We start from the raw sequence: 14206 nt of genomic DNA on the forward strand, positions 1-14206 counted from the left end.
AGAGTTCATCAAGTTTGCTAAATACAATATCATTATATAAAAACCAACTGCATTTCAATAACCATCTATCATTATAAAATATAAATTTGAAAATATAATTTCCAGTAGTTACAGAAATTTTGAGATATGAAGGAATAGGTTTGACAAAACTACTGATAAAGTTAATCACTGTCAGTTTTTATTTGTGGAAATAGAAGCCCTGAGAGGGGAAATGATTCTTTCAAAGACACCAGTAAGTCAGAGGCAATTCTGGATTTTCAGTGGCACCAAATTCTAGAAATCCGAGTGTTGGTTAATTTTGGTATTGTCCTCTTGCAAAAAATAAACCTCATTAGATTTTTCTGATTATAAAATCAATACTCATGTGTTCTAGAAAATATGGAAAATTCAGAACATTAAGATGTAATAAGTCATTAACATTCCCATCCTATTATCTGGGACGCTAGGACTGATGGTTTGGTGTTATGTCCTTCAAAATTTTTGTCATGCATATTTGTTCTTGAAAATAAAATTAGGATTGCACCATGTATACTATTTTGTGTACTGATTATTTTCACACACATTTCCCTGTATTCTCACCTTTGTATGATAATGTAGCACTCAGTTATGTTGATGAAACATATGCCATTTATTTAACCTATCAATCTGAGTTTTTGGAGAAAAACCAAATATCAAATACAACTGTGACGATCATGCTGATATAAGTTCCACCCCAGAGCCAACTCATGCACATGCAGACATGAAACCCAAGCGAGTTTCTAAGGCCAGTGGCAATTCCGGTGGAGAAGGGAAATAGCAAAACCAAACTCATGTAACTGGTCCCACCTGGAAGGCAACAGAGATCAGGCCAGCAGGAAGTGAATGGGATTTGCTCTACCCATGGAGACCTACTAGCTCTGAGGCTTTAGGTAACCGCCCACTCTCTGCAGCCTTGGCTTCTTCATAGGGAAGTGGGGACAATACCCGCGCCACCCTCATCTAGGGCCGAGCTCCTTCAGGCCTCAAAGCCTTTGCACAAGTCATTTTGTCTGCTGAAGTTGCCTCTGCCCTTCGCCCCACCTGGCTGCCCATGCTGCTGGTCTTCAGGCCTAACTGCCCTTCGCTGCCCTGCCACCAGGCTGGGTAGGTGGCCGCGGGGCGTCCTCACAGCCCTCATTGGTGGATTCCCCAGCAGAGGGCAAGGCCAAGAGGGGTTCTGGCCACAGGCCCGGCGGCCCGGTCTCCTTCCCTTCTCCATTTAAGTCTTCTAATCATGCCCCTGCCAACACTTATGATCATAACTTGTTATTTTGCCTATTAGTGCTGCCTTGAGTCTTGTCTATCTTCTCTCAACAGGACCCTCCTCCGTCTTGGTGGCCGCTGTACCCGCCCAAGCCTGGCACATGGTGAGGGCCGACACAAGTCCGCGAAATGACTGAGGAGAAAGAGCTGCGGAGACACTCCCGCCGGGGACGCAGCAAAGAGCCGGCCCTGGGCAGGGCGGACCCCAGGCTGCGGGAGGAGGCGGGGCGTGGGGGCGGGGTTTCGGGGCTGCGGTAGAGCCGGCCGGACTGCACGGCTCTGGCTTCGCTCGTGTAGCTCCTCAGGCGTCAGGCCCTCTGGCCTCCAGCCCGCGCCGCCGTTAGGGGGCGCACGCGCTCGTGGCGCCGCGGTTCTGCCGGGAAGGCGCCGCCCGCGCCGGGCTGCTGGAGCCGCAACTCCGGGCGCGTACTGAGTCGTCCTCTCTGCCGCCGCCGCCACCGCCGGGCGCGGGCTCGCTTGTCCCCGTGCTCGCGCTCTCCGGCCGCCGGCATCTCCCGGCCCGGCCGCCGCCGCCGCCGCGCAGTGAGTGGGGCGGGCGCGGGGCTTGCGGGGCCGGGGCTCGGGAGGGCCGGGCGTAAGGAGGAGCCCGCGCCCAGCGGCCAGGGGAGCCGGGCTGAGGAGGATCAGGGCGTGGGCGCGCCAAGGGGACCGTGGGGAGCCCGGGGCGCGTGTCCCGGGGCTGGCACGAGCCCACGGCGGGGGTGCCCGCGGCCAGGCCTGGGCGGGGGTTCCGGGGCCCGCCTGGCGGGGACGCGCGGTTTCGGCGGGCCCGGGTTCGGGGCTCCGGTGCGCGCTTCCCGCCCGGGCCCGGAGCATCGCCCGCTCTACGCCGGGGCCGGCTTGGGTTGGGGGGTTTCGCTTGCGGGGCTCCAGCGAAGCGCGGCGCAGACCGGGACTCTCAGGGTTTGCTGGAAAATGATTGTTTTTGAGGGTGGTGCTTATTAGCCACCGCTTGCCCTAGTTTAAAGCGTAAGGCAGGGCTGCCTTTGGGATTTTTCTACTCTGAAGAGACACTCTCTGATTGCAGCTGAGTTCTTTAGGCTTACATTTGTGTATGTCGTGGCATTTTTAATGCTTGATGTCAGAGGTGATAAATGGCCGTGGTAATGGGGAGCCCGTGCAGCACCTGCTGGGCTGACTGTGGTGCAGGCTGTCTGGGGGTGGGATGGGGAAATGAAACGTGACAGAGATCCTGTTTGGTTATTCTGCTGAAGTTATCATGTTTCTGTTTAAGTATACCAGTTCTAGAACAAGTTGATAAATCCAGTTGTAGGACTTTGTGATAGAAGAGATTGGGGTGGCAAAGTGACCCAGGATGACCTGGTTTGGCTAAGAATGTTTGGGGTAGCCTGAGTATCTCTTCCATATCCCTTTGGCATGTTCATTTTTTGGCTGTCACAAATGCCCCAGTACTTGAATCATCCTGGGATAGGAAAGAAGCTGGGGGACAGCATTTAGGACAGGCCTGAGCCCAAGATTGAGATGTTTTCAGATGAACAAATACGTAGCTAGGAAAAGGAAAATAATGTTTTTTTGTCAGCAGAGTTGGTAGTTGAGAGGATTCTCTCTAGTATCAGTAATGACTGATGGTCATTACTGATATTAGATTTTGTGTAATGCCTTAAATATGAAGGGTGGGGTGGTGGGTAGCCATAGATGCCATTCCAAAGTTTTGTAATTTGAATTTTCATAAATCATATTTAACCAAAGCATTACTTCATAAAGGAATCTTGGGGTGAACGCTATGAATCCCTCAATGTGTGTTGGATTTTGATATTTGGGGCCAATTTAAAATGTCATACATGTATTTATTTGGATTCAGCTTTACCTTGGAGATAATCCTGAGTCATGCTTTAAAGAAGTTCCTTCTGAGATCAAGAGCTCAGATGTCTGGTGGGCTCTGTAAAAGCTGGACACGCCCCTTTATCTGGATGGAGTTCTCCCTTCTGGAGCTCTGGGGAGATTGGAAGCTAATTAAGGGGGCTTCTTTTCCATATTTGCCCTGTCTCCCTGCCAGTGCTCTAAATTACTTATGTTTACACGCTCAGGTTTCTCAGTGTACCACAGAAATTTTGTTTATGCTACTGCCACTCCTATTTTCACATTTGTATAATACTTGCCAGTTTACAGATGATTTTATATTCATGATCTCACTTATTTTCTCCATTTCCCCAAAGCAGAAGCTGGGCATAAAGGATGATTTTCTCAGGGTTTCATAATTAGTAACAGAGCAGAATTGAGAATTGGGATACAAGCGTGCCCCCCCCACCCCTCCGCCCCCGCCCCCTCTGCCCAGTTCTCATTCCTTGTCCTGATCTGTTACCCTGTGGGCCAGTTTTTGCCTTTGTGTTGTGTCTAAATGGTGTAATTACTTCTGGGAAGGTGGTATTATCAGCTTTTATCTTGTGGAGACTGAGGGTAGGAGGAATTTATTATTTTGAGGACTTTTATAATGCTAAAGATTATAAAATTTTAGTATTTTATGATTTTATGAGGAATTTTATAATACTAAAGAGTTGTCAGTCAACTCTTTAGTGTTAAGATCACTTTCAAGCTGTAGCTCCTTTTCTTCTAGACCACCACATGGTTGAGAGAGGAGAGAGAAAAGAATTACTTTTAGAAAAAAATCCATTTCTGCAGTGGTATTGTTAAGGGTAATTTAACACTATAATCACATTATCCTTGTAGGCCTGGCTACTTGTGCTGGCCTGTATGTGGAGGTTAACCCAAAAGACTCCTTTAGATGTCGCTGAACTAGTTACTATAAAAAGTATTTCACTTTCAAACTCCCACGTTTCAAAAAGAGAGAAACTCAGTATAAAGGCGATTTTGAAGGTAAGTATAGGTGGAGGAAATTTATTGAATCTTCTTTTCTGAATGCCAGACACAAAGGTTTCAATAGAAAAGCATTTCATTTTATTTTTAAAATTTATTTATTTATTTATTTATTTTTGAGACAGAGTCTTGCTCTGTCGCCCTGGGTAAAGTGCAGTGGCATCATAGCTCACTGCAACCTAAAACTCCTGGGCTTATGCGATCCTCCTGCCTCAGCCTCCTGAATAGTTGGGACTACAGGCATGCTCCACAACACCTGGCTAATTTTTCTATTTTTATTAGAGATGGGGTCTCATTCTTGCCACCACAGTTGGCAGAAAAGCATTTGCAAGGGCTACCTGGAAACTCTGGGATGGCAGTAGTTATAGGGTTGAAGGTTTATATTGCAGTGTATAGATTGTTATATAGGAGTATGTCTTTCACCCTGGGGAATTTTTAGTCTGTAGCAGAAATGATAAACCAGGAATATTTGTGTTAAATTAGTTCATTATAACCATTAAGTCTGTAATTGCAATTCTGCAGTGGTGAGAAGAGTGGCATTTAGGGGTTTGTACGTTTTTAAAATTGTTAACTTACTGAATTGTGCATTCTTCAGATTTGCTACTTTAGAAAATGTGTAAATTCTTTTAAGACTTCTATAAATTCTTCAGTATATGTTTTCCTTAACTTAGTTATCTGCTAACAGTACACTGTCAGAGTTTATACATGAGTTGCAGTAACTTTTGAAGCTTAAACATGGGTGAATTTTCAGTGCTGCTTTATATTTTTTGGGAATGGTCAGTGTTGTTTCCACAAGAATTTCATTTGCATCAAAGATAAGATCTTTTCACGTGAACTGTTTTCACATGAACCGATTTTACAGGGCCAGAAGCCTTTCTTTGAACTTTACAGTTGTTTGTGCTTGGTTGTATACACTGTTTAAAAATGATCTTTAGTAAGGAAAGTCACTGTAAAGGAAAACTTTTTACATTGTTACCCTCATAATCTCCATTCCTGGCAAATATTCTGAAATATTAGATATTTCATCAAGTAAAATGGGCCCATTTGATGCCCATTTCAAGATCTTCCTTCTGCTACCTGTCTTGTGGTCATTTAACTTCTCATCAAGCCCTCCATAGGACACTGTGCCAGAAGGGAGAGAAGATGAAAAGCAAAGGAATCATCTTCTAATTGTTAGTAGCTCTGGAAAATGATTTAGTAGAAGAGATTGAAACTATTCTGGCAATTCTTTGGGATTATGTTTTATTCCATTCATCTGCATTGTCTCTCAGCAATTCCTAATGGTCATCAGTTCAGAATTCAGAGGCTGATTACAATCCAGCTATTGGATAGCCAGGAATCCTGCCTTCTTTTTTTTGCCTCTCCACAGAGGATGTTTAGAAGCTAGGAGTAAAGATAAAAATCTAAACTAATCAATACTATTTTTTCTCTTTGAGCTCTTTAATGAACAATTTGATTTTTAAAGACAGTTTAGTCAGTGTTATTGGAGTGACTAATAGTGGCTTTGCCTCAGTTTATTTTGATGTATTTTAAACACAAGTTATAGTAAGGCTTTTGCGTGCTTTTTAAGAAACATGGGCTTATATAGATTCCTATAATTGCTTTCCTGAATTATTAATCTTGAGGTTTCATTACATCTTTGTGCCGGAACCTTGGCTTTTGCTGTGGAACAGATTCAGGGGCATCGTTAATTTTCTTTTTATGACTGCTCAAGAAGTTATCTTGTTTTGGGTTAGCAGTAAAAAAGGGAAAAAAAGGATTAATAGTGGACAGACCTTGCATAACAGCTATAACATTGATGTCTGTTTTTTCCTTGTCTTGGTCTTCCATTTCTCATTTAACCATTTGGATATTCATGGATTGGACTTTTTTTGGTCACTGAAGACAGAAGATAGCAGCCATTATTTACAGTAGTGAATAGGTTCCTGCCTTTTCTTTTTCTTTTTTTTTTTTTTTTTTTTGCCTCAAGAGAATTTTTACAAACCCATTATGACTGCTTAGTTAGGCTGAGTTACTGTAAAAAATTTGTAAATAAATCCCTACTGGGTGGATAGGATTAATAGATGGCTATAGAGAGTCTAAAGGTAATCCTTTTCAATTTCTAGTTTCTTGGGTTCTGTTCTTTAAATTTCTTTTCTTTTTTTTTTTTTTTTTTGAGACAGAGTCTCACTCTGTTGCCCGGGCTAGAGTGAGTGCCGTGGCGTCAGCCTAGCTCACAGCAACCTCAAACTCCTGAGTTCAAGCGATCCTCCTGTCTCAGCCTCCTGAGTAGCTGGGACTACAGGCATGCGCCACCATGCCCGGCTAATTTTTTGTATATATATATATATTTTAGTTGTCCATATAATTTCTTTCTATTTTTAGTAGAGACGGGGTCTCACTCTTGCTCAGGCTGGTCTCGAACTCCTGACCTTGAGCGATCCACCCGCCGCGGCCTCCCAGAGTGCTAGGATTACAGGCGTGAGCCACCGCGCCCGGCCTGTTCTTTAAATTTCTATCCTAGGAGAGGACTATGGAAAGATCTAGACTAGGAGTAAGAAAACCCAAGTTCTTATTTAGTTACTTCTCAGTTGTGGGGCCTTGAACTAGTCACTTAATCTGCCCTATTTTTCTATTTTGTATCTCTAAATGTTGATAGTAATACATGCTTGGCTTACTGTTATCAGGAATATTGGGGCGGGGGGCGGCATGGAAAGGCTTTCATATCCCTGTCTGTTTAAATTATTTCTAGAATCCCTTTTCAGGTTGTCCAGATTTTCTTTCAGGGTTCACCTGAATGAGCTGTCCCAGAAGTCCTCCGTTTTCCCATTTGAAATCTTTATTTTCTCCTCCTGCAGGCCTCTGCTGGTCCATCTATTATATAGTACTTTAGAATTCTGTTCTGTACTTAAGTTGTCACATGTTGCCTTCATTCTTAGATTGAAAGCTTCATGAGGGCAAAAATTGTTCCTTTCCTATTTCTGTATATCCCCATTGCACCTAGGTTCCTCCCGACGCCATAGTTGACTTTCAATAAATGTTGGTTGAATAAATGAGGCTGTCAGGAATGCATACTTTGGGTGATAGAAAAACGCCAAAGATGAGCATCTTACCAGAACTTTTGGATGACTGTCCCTTTAAATTGCTCAGTTATTAATCTATTGTTATCAGTAACTGAATCAGATGCTGGCAAGACAAATTGGCAACGCCATTTCTTGGTTCTGTTTACTTCAGATACTATTTGTGAAGCAAGTCAGAGGAATGAAATGTTATAACAGCCCTGAATTTGACATTTGTTCCATTTCTCACCCCATAGCATGTGGAGCCCTATCTATATCCAGCTACTGAGTGTAAAGAATAAAAACTGACTACACGTCTCTGGGTCCACATTTTAGCTTTTTTGCTTTGAAGAATTTGCAAGGTAGAGAAATAGATGCTTCAGGCTCTGATTTCAGCCCATGCTGTGCTATGCAAATGTTCTCTACATGCCTGAGTGACCTTTTGAGAAAGAGCCTTTGTGATCTTCTGTAGCCGGGGCTTGTTCTGGGAATTGTGTGCCAGATTCCTCTAAAAGTGGGAAAAGTGGATCTGTTCAAAGACCATATAAAAAAGCCAGTGCTTTTCCTGGGTGAATATGGATAAGTCCATGTTTCTTACCATCTCTTGCCAGAGCTTTTGAAATTTGCTCTGCAGTTTGCTTTGCAGGTTGATTTGGGGAAGAAGTGTGTGAGAGGGAACTGACTAAGGCAATTCAGTAGCTGGGAAACTGTTTCAGTGCTTTTGAATTGTAGATAAAAATAAATTCACACTGGCATCATTAGTATCTGAGTGTTTCTTAGTGTCTTGAGGCTGGCTGTCCGTGAGTGCTGGCCGATCGACTCTCATCCACATCAGTGAGGTTCTTTTTGCCTCAAATTGTGCTCTAACAGTTTTGTGTTTAAATTGTTTTCTGTTTGTTTTACTTGTTGTACAAAGAGAAATACATCATTATTAAACTATATCATGATTAGTTTTTTATATTATAAAATAAATGCCATTCTGATGTATTTCTCTTGTAACGGATACTGGTGTCTCAGGAGATTTATGATTTTTGTTGCTTTTACTGGGATGATTAATTTGTATAGCTGAAATGCTGATGAAAAGGAGTTTTCCCTTTCTCCCTTTTTAATTTTTTAATTTTAAGTTTTTATTTGGAGTTTTCCAATGATGCATTTTATTAATTAGTTTTTAATTTCAAAATATTAAGGGGGTACACGTGTTTTTGTTACATGGATGAATTGAATAATGCTGAAGTCAGGGCTTTTAGTGTGCCCATCACCAGAGTAGTGTACGTTGTGGACCACTAAAGGTTTGTGCCAGGATAAGGTTGTAGAGTTAATCAGAACGTTCTCCTATAGAAATTCTAAAAATTGGATTTTCAGAGAAGAGAGGTAGATTTTTTTTCCCCTTCTTTTTCTTTTTTTCTGTTATTTTCTTTTCTTTTTTCCCGTTCTTTTCTTCCCTGTGAAGACTGAGAGAGGTAGAATTGGAATGACTGGTTTAATTCCTAGGCTCTTCCTCCTTTTTAAGTACAGGATAGTTCTTTCTCTATAAAAATCTTGTATCTTAGTTCCAGATGGGCTCCTTGTGGTAAGGATAGAGGACACATAGAAGGCCCAGAGGGGTGTGCTTTCTTCCCCAGATCTTTGCCCTGTATTAAGGTTTTAGTTGAGCAAAAATGAGTAGTTTTTCTGGTGTTTGGACTGCTCTGCAGGGTGAAAAAAACCTTTTGTCTCTATTTTTGTAGTTATATGTACTATCATATGTCTGATTTTTTTCCTCCCAAAGTTTCCCTGGAACCTGGGCTCTTGGAGACGCAGCGCTGGAGCAGATGGATAATGGAGACTGGGGCTATATGGTGAGTGGTTCTTGCAGATGCATTTTGAAGGCTGGCAAATAATTTTTGTGTGTCTTATTTTCCCTTATGTATTCTTAGGTGTAACATAGCTTAAAAGAATGAATATTATGAATTTGTACAACTCCCTCCCCTCTTTTAATTATTAATAGTTTTAGATGTATTTTTTGGGTGTTTTTGTTTGGTTTCGGTTTTTTTTTTTTTTTTTTTTTTGAGACAGAGTCTCACTCTGTGGCCCAGGCTAGAGTGAGTGCCGTGGCGTCAGCCTAGCTCACAGCAACCTCAAACTCCTGGGCTCAGGCAATCCTCCTGCCTCAGCCTCCCGAGTAGCTGGGACTACAGGCCCATGCCACCATGCCTGGCTAATTTTTTCTGTATATATTTTTAGTTGTCCATATAATTTCTTTCTATTTTTAGTAGAGATGGGGTCTCGCTCTTGCTCAGACGGGTCTCGAACTCCTGAGCTCAAATGATCCACCTGCCTCGGCCTCCTAGAGTGCTAGGATTACAGGCGTGAGCCACCGCGCTCGGCCTTTTTTTTTTTTTTTAAATTAAAAAAAAATTTTTTTTGTAGAGAAGGGGTCTTGCTATATGGCGGGTCTCAAATCCTTGTCTCAAGCGATTCTCCTGCCTTGGCCTCCCAAAATTCTGGGATTATAGGCGTGAGCCTCCATACCTGGCTGGTTTGGTGTTTTTTTGTATTTTTTTTTTTTTTTTTTGGAGATAGAGTCTTGCTCTGCGGCCCAGGCTAGAGTGCAGTGGGGTCATCAAAGCTCACAGCAACCTCAGACTCCTGGGCTCAAGTGCTCCTCCTACCTCTGCCTCCCAAGTAGCTGGGACTATGGGCACATGCCACCATACCCTGTTAATTTTTTCTATTTTTAGTAGAGACAGGTTCTTGCTCTTGCTCAGGCTGGTCTCGAACTCCTGAGGGTTTGGTGTTTTTATGGGAGCAAACTCAATATGGATTCTCCAAGTACTTTTTAAAATCACTTATTTAAGAGACAACATTCTTCTTTGGTTTTTCAAGTATATTGCTCTTAAAACTCTTCTTTCATGGAATGGTCACTACCAGAAGGGTGTAGTGAGTAATGATATGGAGGACGTTTTCTTATAGTTAGGGAGATTAATGCTTGAGAAGGTGCCTTTTCTCTCAGTTGCTCTTCTTATGTGTACATATGTCTCCCTATTTTTCTATTCCTTTGGTAAGAAATATTTTACTGGCCTCATACCTGAACTCTGTCTTTATTTTTTCTTAAATATGATTTCTAAAACTGAAGGTAGGTTAGAGAAGCTTGTTTCTCAAAATTAAAGGCTAGATTGCAATATTAATGTTGCAAAAGTGAATATACTATCAGATTATGAAATTTTAAAGCTGCTATTAGCCTTTGGGTATGTGATGCTTTTGTAGCTAGGTTGTATTGACTAAACTATATATTTTAACTTAGTATCTGAAACTATAATTTCCATGAAAAGATTATCAAGATTAGTTCTGTACAAATTTTTATCTTTAAAATAAACTTCATGATTCATTCCTCTTTTATGAGGGGGGAAAAAACTCAAAGATATTGAAAGTAAATGTCTTTACATTAACAGATAATTTTTATTCTATCCTACGTTAAATTGAGTTAAGAAAAATGAAAGCCTTTTTTTAAAAATCAGAAAAAACTTAAGAGTATATTTTAGCTTAGCTTTTTCCCTCCCATAATCTTCTCTGACCTGAAACTATATAGCTCTGGAAGTCATGCCCTCCATTCTTAGAGTAAGTCTTTAAAGAATTGGACTTATCCTTTTTTTCTGTTGAAAGCAAATGTTAGAGCCCTTCATCTGGTTATATTTATCACTGAAAGTAAAGCCATTTTGCATTATAGGATTACTAAATGCATTATAGCCTGAAGATATCTTGTGCTTTGCTCAGTATCATTAATTTTCTTAATTTGTCAAAGGTAGGATTTAAGAATTTTCAGATGACTGATCATTGTTTTAAAACTTTCAGATGACTGACCCAGTCACGTTAAATGTAGGTGGACACTTGTACACAACGTCTCTCACTACATTGACGCGTTACCCGGATTCCATGCTTGGAGCTATGTTTGGGGGGGACTTCCCCACAGCTCGAGACCCTCAAGGCAATTACTTCATTGATCGAGATGGACCTCTTTTCCGATACGTCCTTAACTTCTTAAGAACTTCAGAGTTGACTTTACCCCTGGATTTTAAGGAATTTGATCTGCTTCGGAAGGAAGCAGATTTTTACCAGATTGAGCCATTGATTCAGTGTCTCAATGACCCTAAGCCTTTGTATCCTATGGATACTTTTGAAGAAGTTGTGGAGCTGTCTAGTACTCGGAAGCTTTCTAAGTACTCCAATCCAGTGGCTGTCATTATAACCCAGTTAACCATCACCACCAAGGTCCATTCCTTGCTGGAAGGCATCTCAAATTATTTTACCAAGTGGAATAAGCACATGATGGACACCAGAGACTGCCAGGTTTCCTTTACTTTTGGACCCTGTGATTATCACCAGGAAGTTTCTCTTAGGGTCCACCTGATGGAATACATTACAAAACAAGGTTTCACGATCCGCAACACCCGAGTGCATCACATGAGTGAGCGGGCCAACGAGAACACAGTGGAGCACAACTGGACTTTCTGTAGACTAGCTCGGAAGACAGATGACTGATCTCCAACCCCGAGAGAAGTTTCTGGAAATTGACTCTCCAGGAAATGGAAGAGACTGATTTTTTTTTTTAAATCACAGTGAGATTTTTTTCTTTTAAATATTTGTATTTATTTGAAGGCAGTGAGGACCAGAAGGAAGTTTTGTGCTTTAGCAGACTCCTCCATATTTTGTTCCCTTCACCCTGAGTATGCATGTGCCTGTTCAGAGTCTCCAGATACCTTTTTTATAAAAAGAAGTCTGAAAATCATTATGGTATATAATCTACCCTTAACAGAGCTTTTTTTATTACAGTGCTAAAATGATTTCTGATAAGATGGTCCCTAACTTAACTAGAAGGCTAAAAATACAGGAATGGAAGAATAAGCAGAGTATTCATGATGCCTTTGAGAAAAATCAAAACATCATGTAGGGTGACCTAGTTTCCAAAACAATAAGTAGTATTGTAATATTAAAGGAAAACTGTTCCAATCATTTAAAAGTACTTATTAAGTACTGCTTTTTACAGTTATGACAACTGTTTCTTTCTATGCATATAAATCAAGGAACCAAATATCTGTAGCCATGGAAATGTCTAACTAGAAATATTTATATTGGATCCCGACTACAAAATGTCCCTGTGGTAGAAATCTTCTTATGCCTGGTGCAGTATAATTCCCAAGTGTACTGTTGACCAGAAGAAAAAAAAAACACCTAATAAAAAATGAAGTATGAAAATTAAGTATGTATTTATTCATGATTATTATTACTTAAGGGGGAAAATTATATTCCTTGTCTAAAATATGCATTATTTTATGTCCCAATATTTACTGCCTATAGCACATTTATACTTGATTTGGGAGGACTCGGTGGAAACTTAGGTTGCAGTTTATAAAAACTCTATTGTGTTATTGAAGCAAAGATAGATAGAATTATTAATTTTGTCTGAAAGAGTACATATTTGAACAGTGAACATGCAATTTGACAAATTTTTTCAAATAGGACTTAGGTTGAAGATTATACATTTTTTTTAATTGTCATAGTTCTGAATATGACTATTTCAGCTCTGTGCTAAGAGCACAGGGACAAAAGGACTCTGTAGCCACTTTATTGTGGTAACCCACAAAGGTATTTTGTTATCAAAGTTAAGTTTATTTCTGAGGAGAAGAAACAAGCTCCAGTGAATGAAGGCTCTGGAGCAGTTGGGGAAATACATAATTTTTGTTATTTCACTGTATTCCAATTTTGCGTAGTTCATTTGATTCTATTTCTTGAAAGTTACTCACAGGAATTATTTTAATTATAGTGAGACTTCCTAGCTTGCTAGAACACCTTATGAAAGAAAGGTCATGCAGTTTCTTCACTGTTTTCTCAGGGGAGAGTGGAGCTCTGAGGCTGTATGTCCTGGGCAGGGAGGTCACTCCTTTTTCCCTTCTCTCTGTGAGAAGATGCTGAGATTCTCTTTCTCAAAGGAAGACGAGAACACTAACTGATGTCCATTTTTGCCCATGTCTCTCTGAAAATTTATTTTAAGATCTGACAAACAGCCAACATCCAGAAACCTATGATTACCCCGTTCACACCATCTTCAAACTAAAACCCCTTAATGTTATTGACAGACTGCTGTGGTTTCAGTGAGTCAATATAGTCGTACAGGTTATCTTTTAAAACATATTGTCTCCTATTTAAAATTGATTGATGGTTACCTGAAAAAAAAAACCCAACCAGTTATGTGTTGTTGAGCAAGCTGAGGCCAATATGAAATAAAATGATTGCGTTGAAAACAGGTGTGGAAATAGGAATACTACTAGTTAAAAGTTAAGAACTTATGGGAGCTCTTCTTTGCCCAGTTTACTAGAGATAAGTTTGCTTATGGTAAATTTTCTCAGATTTGCTAATTATTAACAACTCCATGATTATATGAGTAAATTAGGAAAAGTAGCCAGTTGAGATTTTTTTGTAATTTGTCTAGCGACATTTAATTTTAAGTGTTTTATCTAGCTGGGTAATTGAAAATGATATGAAAAAATGTAGCTTGATGATTTTGGGTAGTTTGAGACAGTTATGTCTGTGTTTCTGAAATTTTAAATGATTTTCACCGTGAAAGAGTTGATTTTTAAAAGTTGATACTTAGTTGCATTCTTAGGGCTCTAGCTTATTTAGATTACACCAAGTGTAGGCACTTTGGAGGATTGTGTATGTGCCCTTTTAAACCTGAGGATAAATACGTGCTAAAGACAAAAGTGTTAATGAGTGAGTCTGCTGGCTTTTGCTAGGATCTAAAGCAAAATCCTGATAGTTAACCAAGTAGATGCTACAAATGGATAGTGGTACTGTTTTTCATTGTGGGAAATTTCAAAAGTAGAGAGAATAGTATAATGAATACCCACGTACCTACCCATTGACCGACTTCAACAACTATTCGCTCCTGCTTTTTCCTATGGATTATTTTGAAGTAAATCACAGACACTATTTCACAGATACTACTTCAGACTGTATCTAAAAGATAACAACTCTAAAATATATGTATAATTTTA

The 14206-nt window shown here is 40.5% G+C and overlaps 1 protein-coding gene across 3 annotated transcripts; it reads left to right on the forward strand.

The window, feature by feature from the left end:
- The first annotated feature begins 1751 nt into the window (after positions 1 to 1751).
- Positions 1752 to 12614, forward strand: KCTD6 (potassium channel tetramerization domain containing 6). 3 transcript variants are annotated; one of them, XM_069473750.1, is made up of 3 exons: positions 1752 to 1824; positions 8944 to 9013; positions 11007 to 12614. In XM_069473750.1, exons 2-3 carry the CDS (start codon positions 8987 to 8989, stop codon positions 11691 to 11693), a joined length of 714 nt encoding a protein of 237 aa, XP_069329851.1. In that variant the 5' UTR covers positions 1752 to 1824; positions 8944 to 8986; the 3' UTR covers positions 11694 to 12614. The 3 variants fall into 3 exon arrangements, with proteins under 3 accessions (XP_069329851.1, XP_069329850.1, XP_069329849.1); XM_069473749.1 differs by lacking the exon at positions 1752 to 1824 and adding an exon at positions 3787 to 4137; XM_069473748.1 differs by lacking the exon at positions 1752 to 1824 and adding an exon at positions 8349 to 8546 and having other exon boundaries at positions 8636 to 9013.
- Positions 12615 to 14206: the final 1592 nt, after the last annotated feature.

Source organism: Eulemur rufifrons, chromosome 7 (genome assembly GCF_041146395.1).
Source record: "Eulemur rufifrons isolate Redbay chromosome 7, OSU_ERuf_1, whole genome shotgun sequence".
Lineage (NCBI taxonomy): Eukaryota > Metazoa > Chordata > Mammalia > Primates > Lemuridae > Eulemur > Eulemur rufifrons.

Coding starts and splice junctions, on each gene's coding strand:
- KCTD6 (XM_069473750.1), top strand. CDS start 8,987: ATGGATAATGGAGACTGGGGCTATATG. Junction 9,014..11,006: donor ATGGAGACTGGGGCTATATG/GTGAGTGGTTCT, acceptor TAAAACTTTCAG/ATGACTGACCCAGTCACGTT.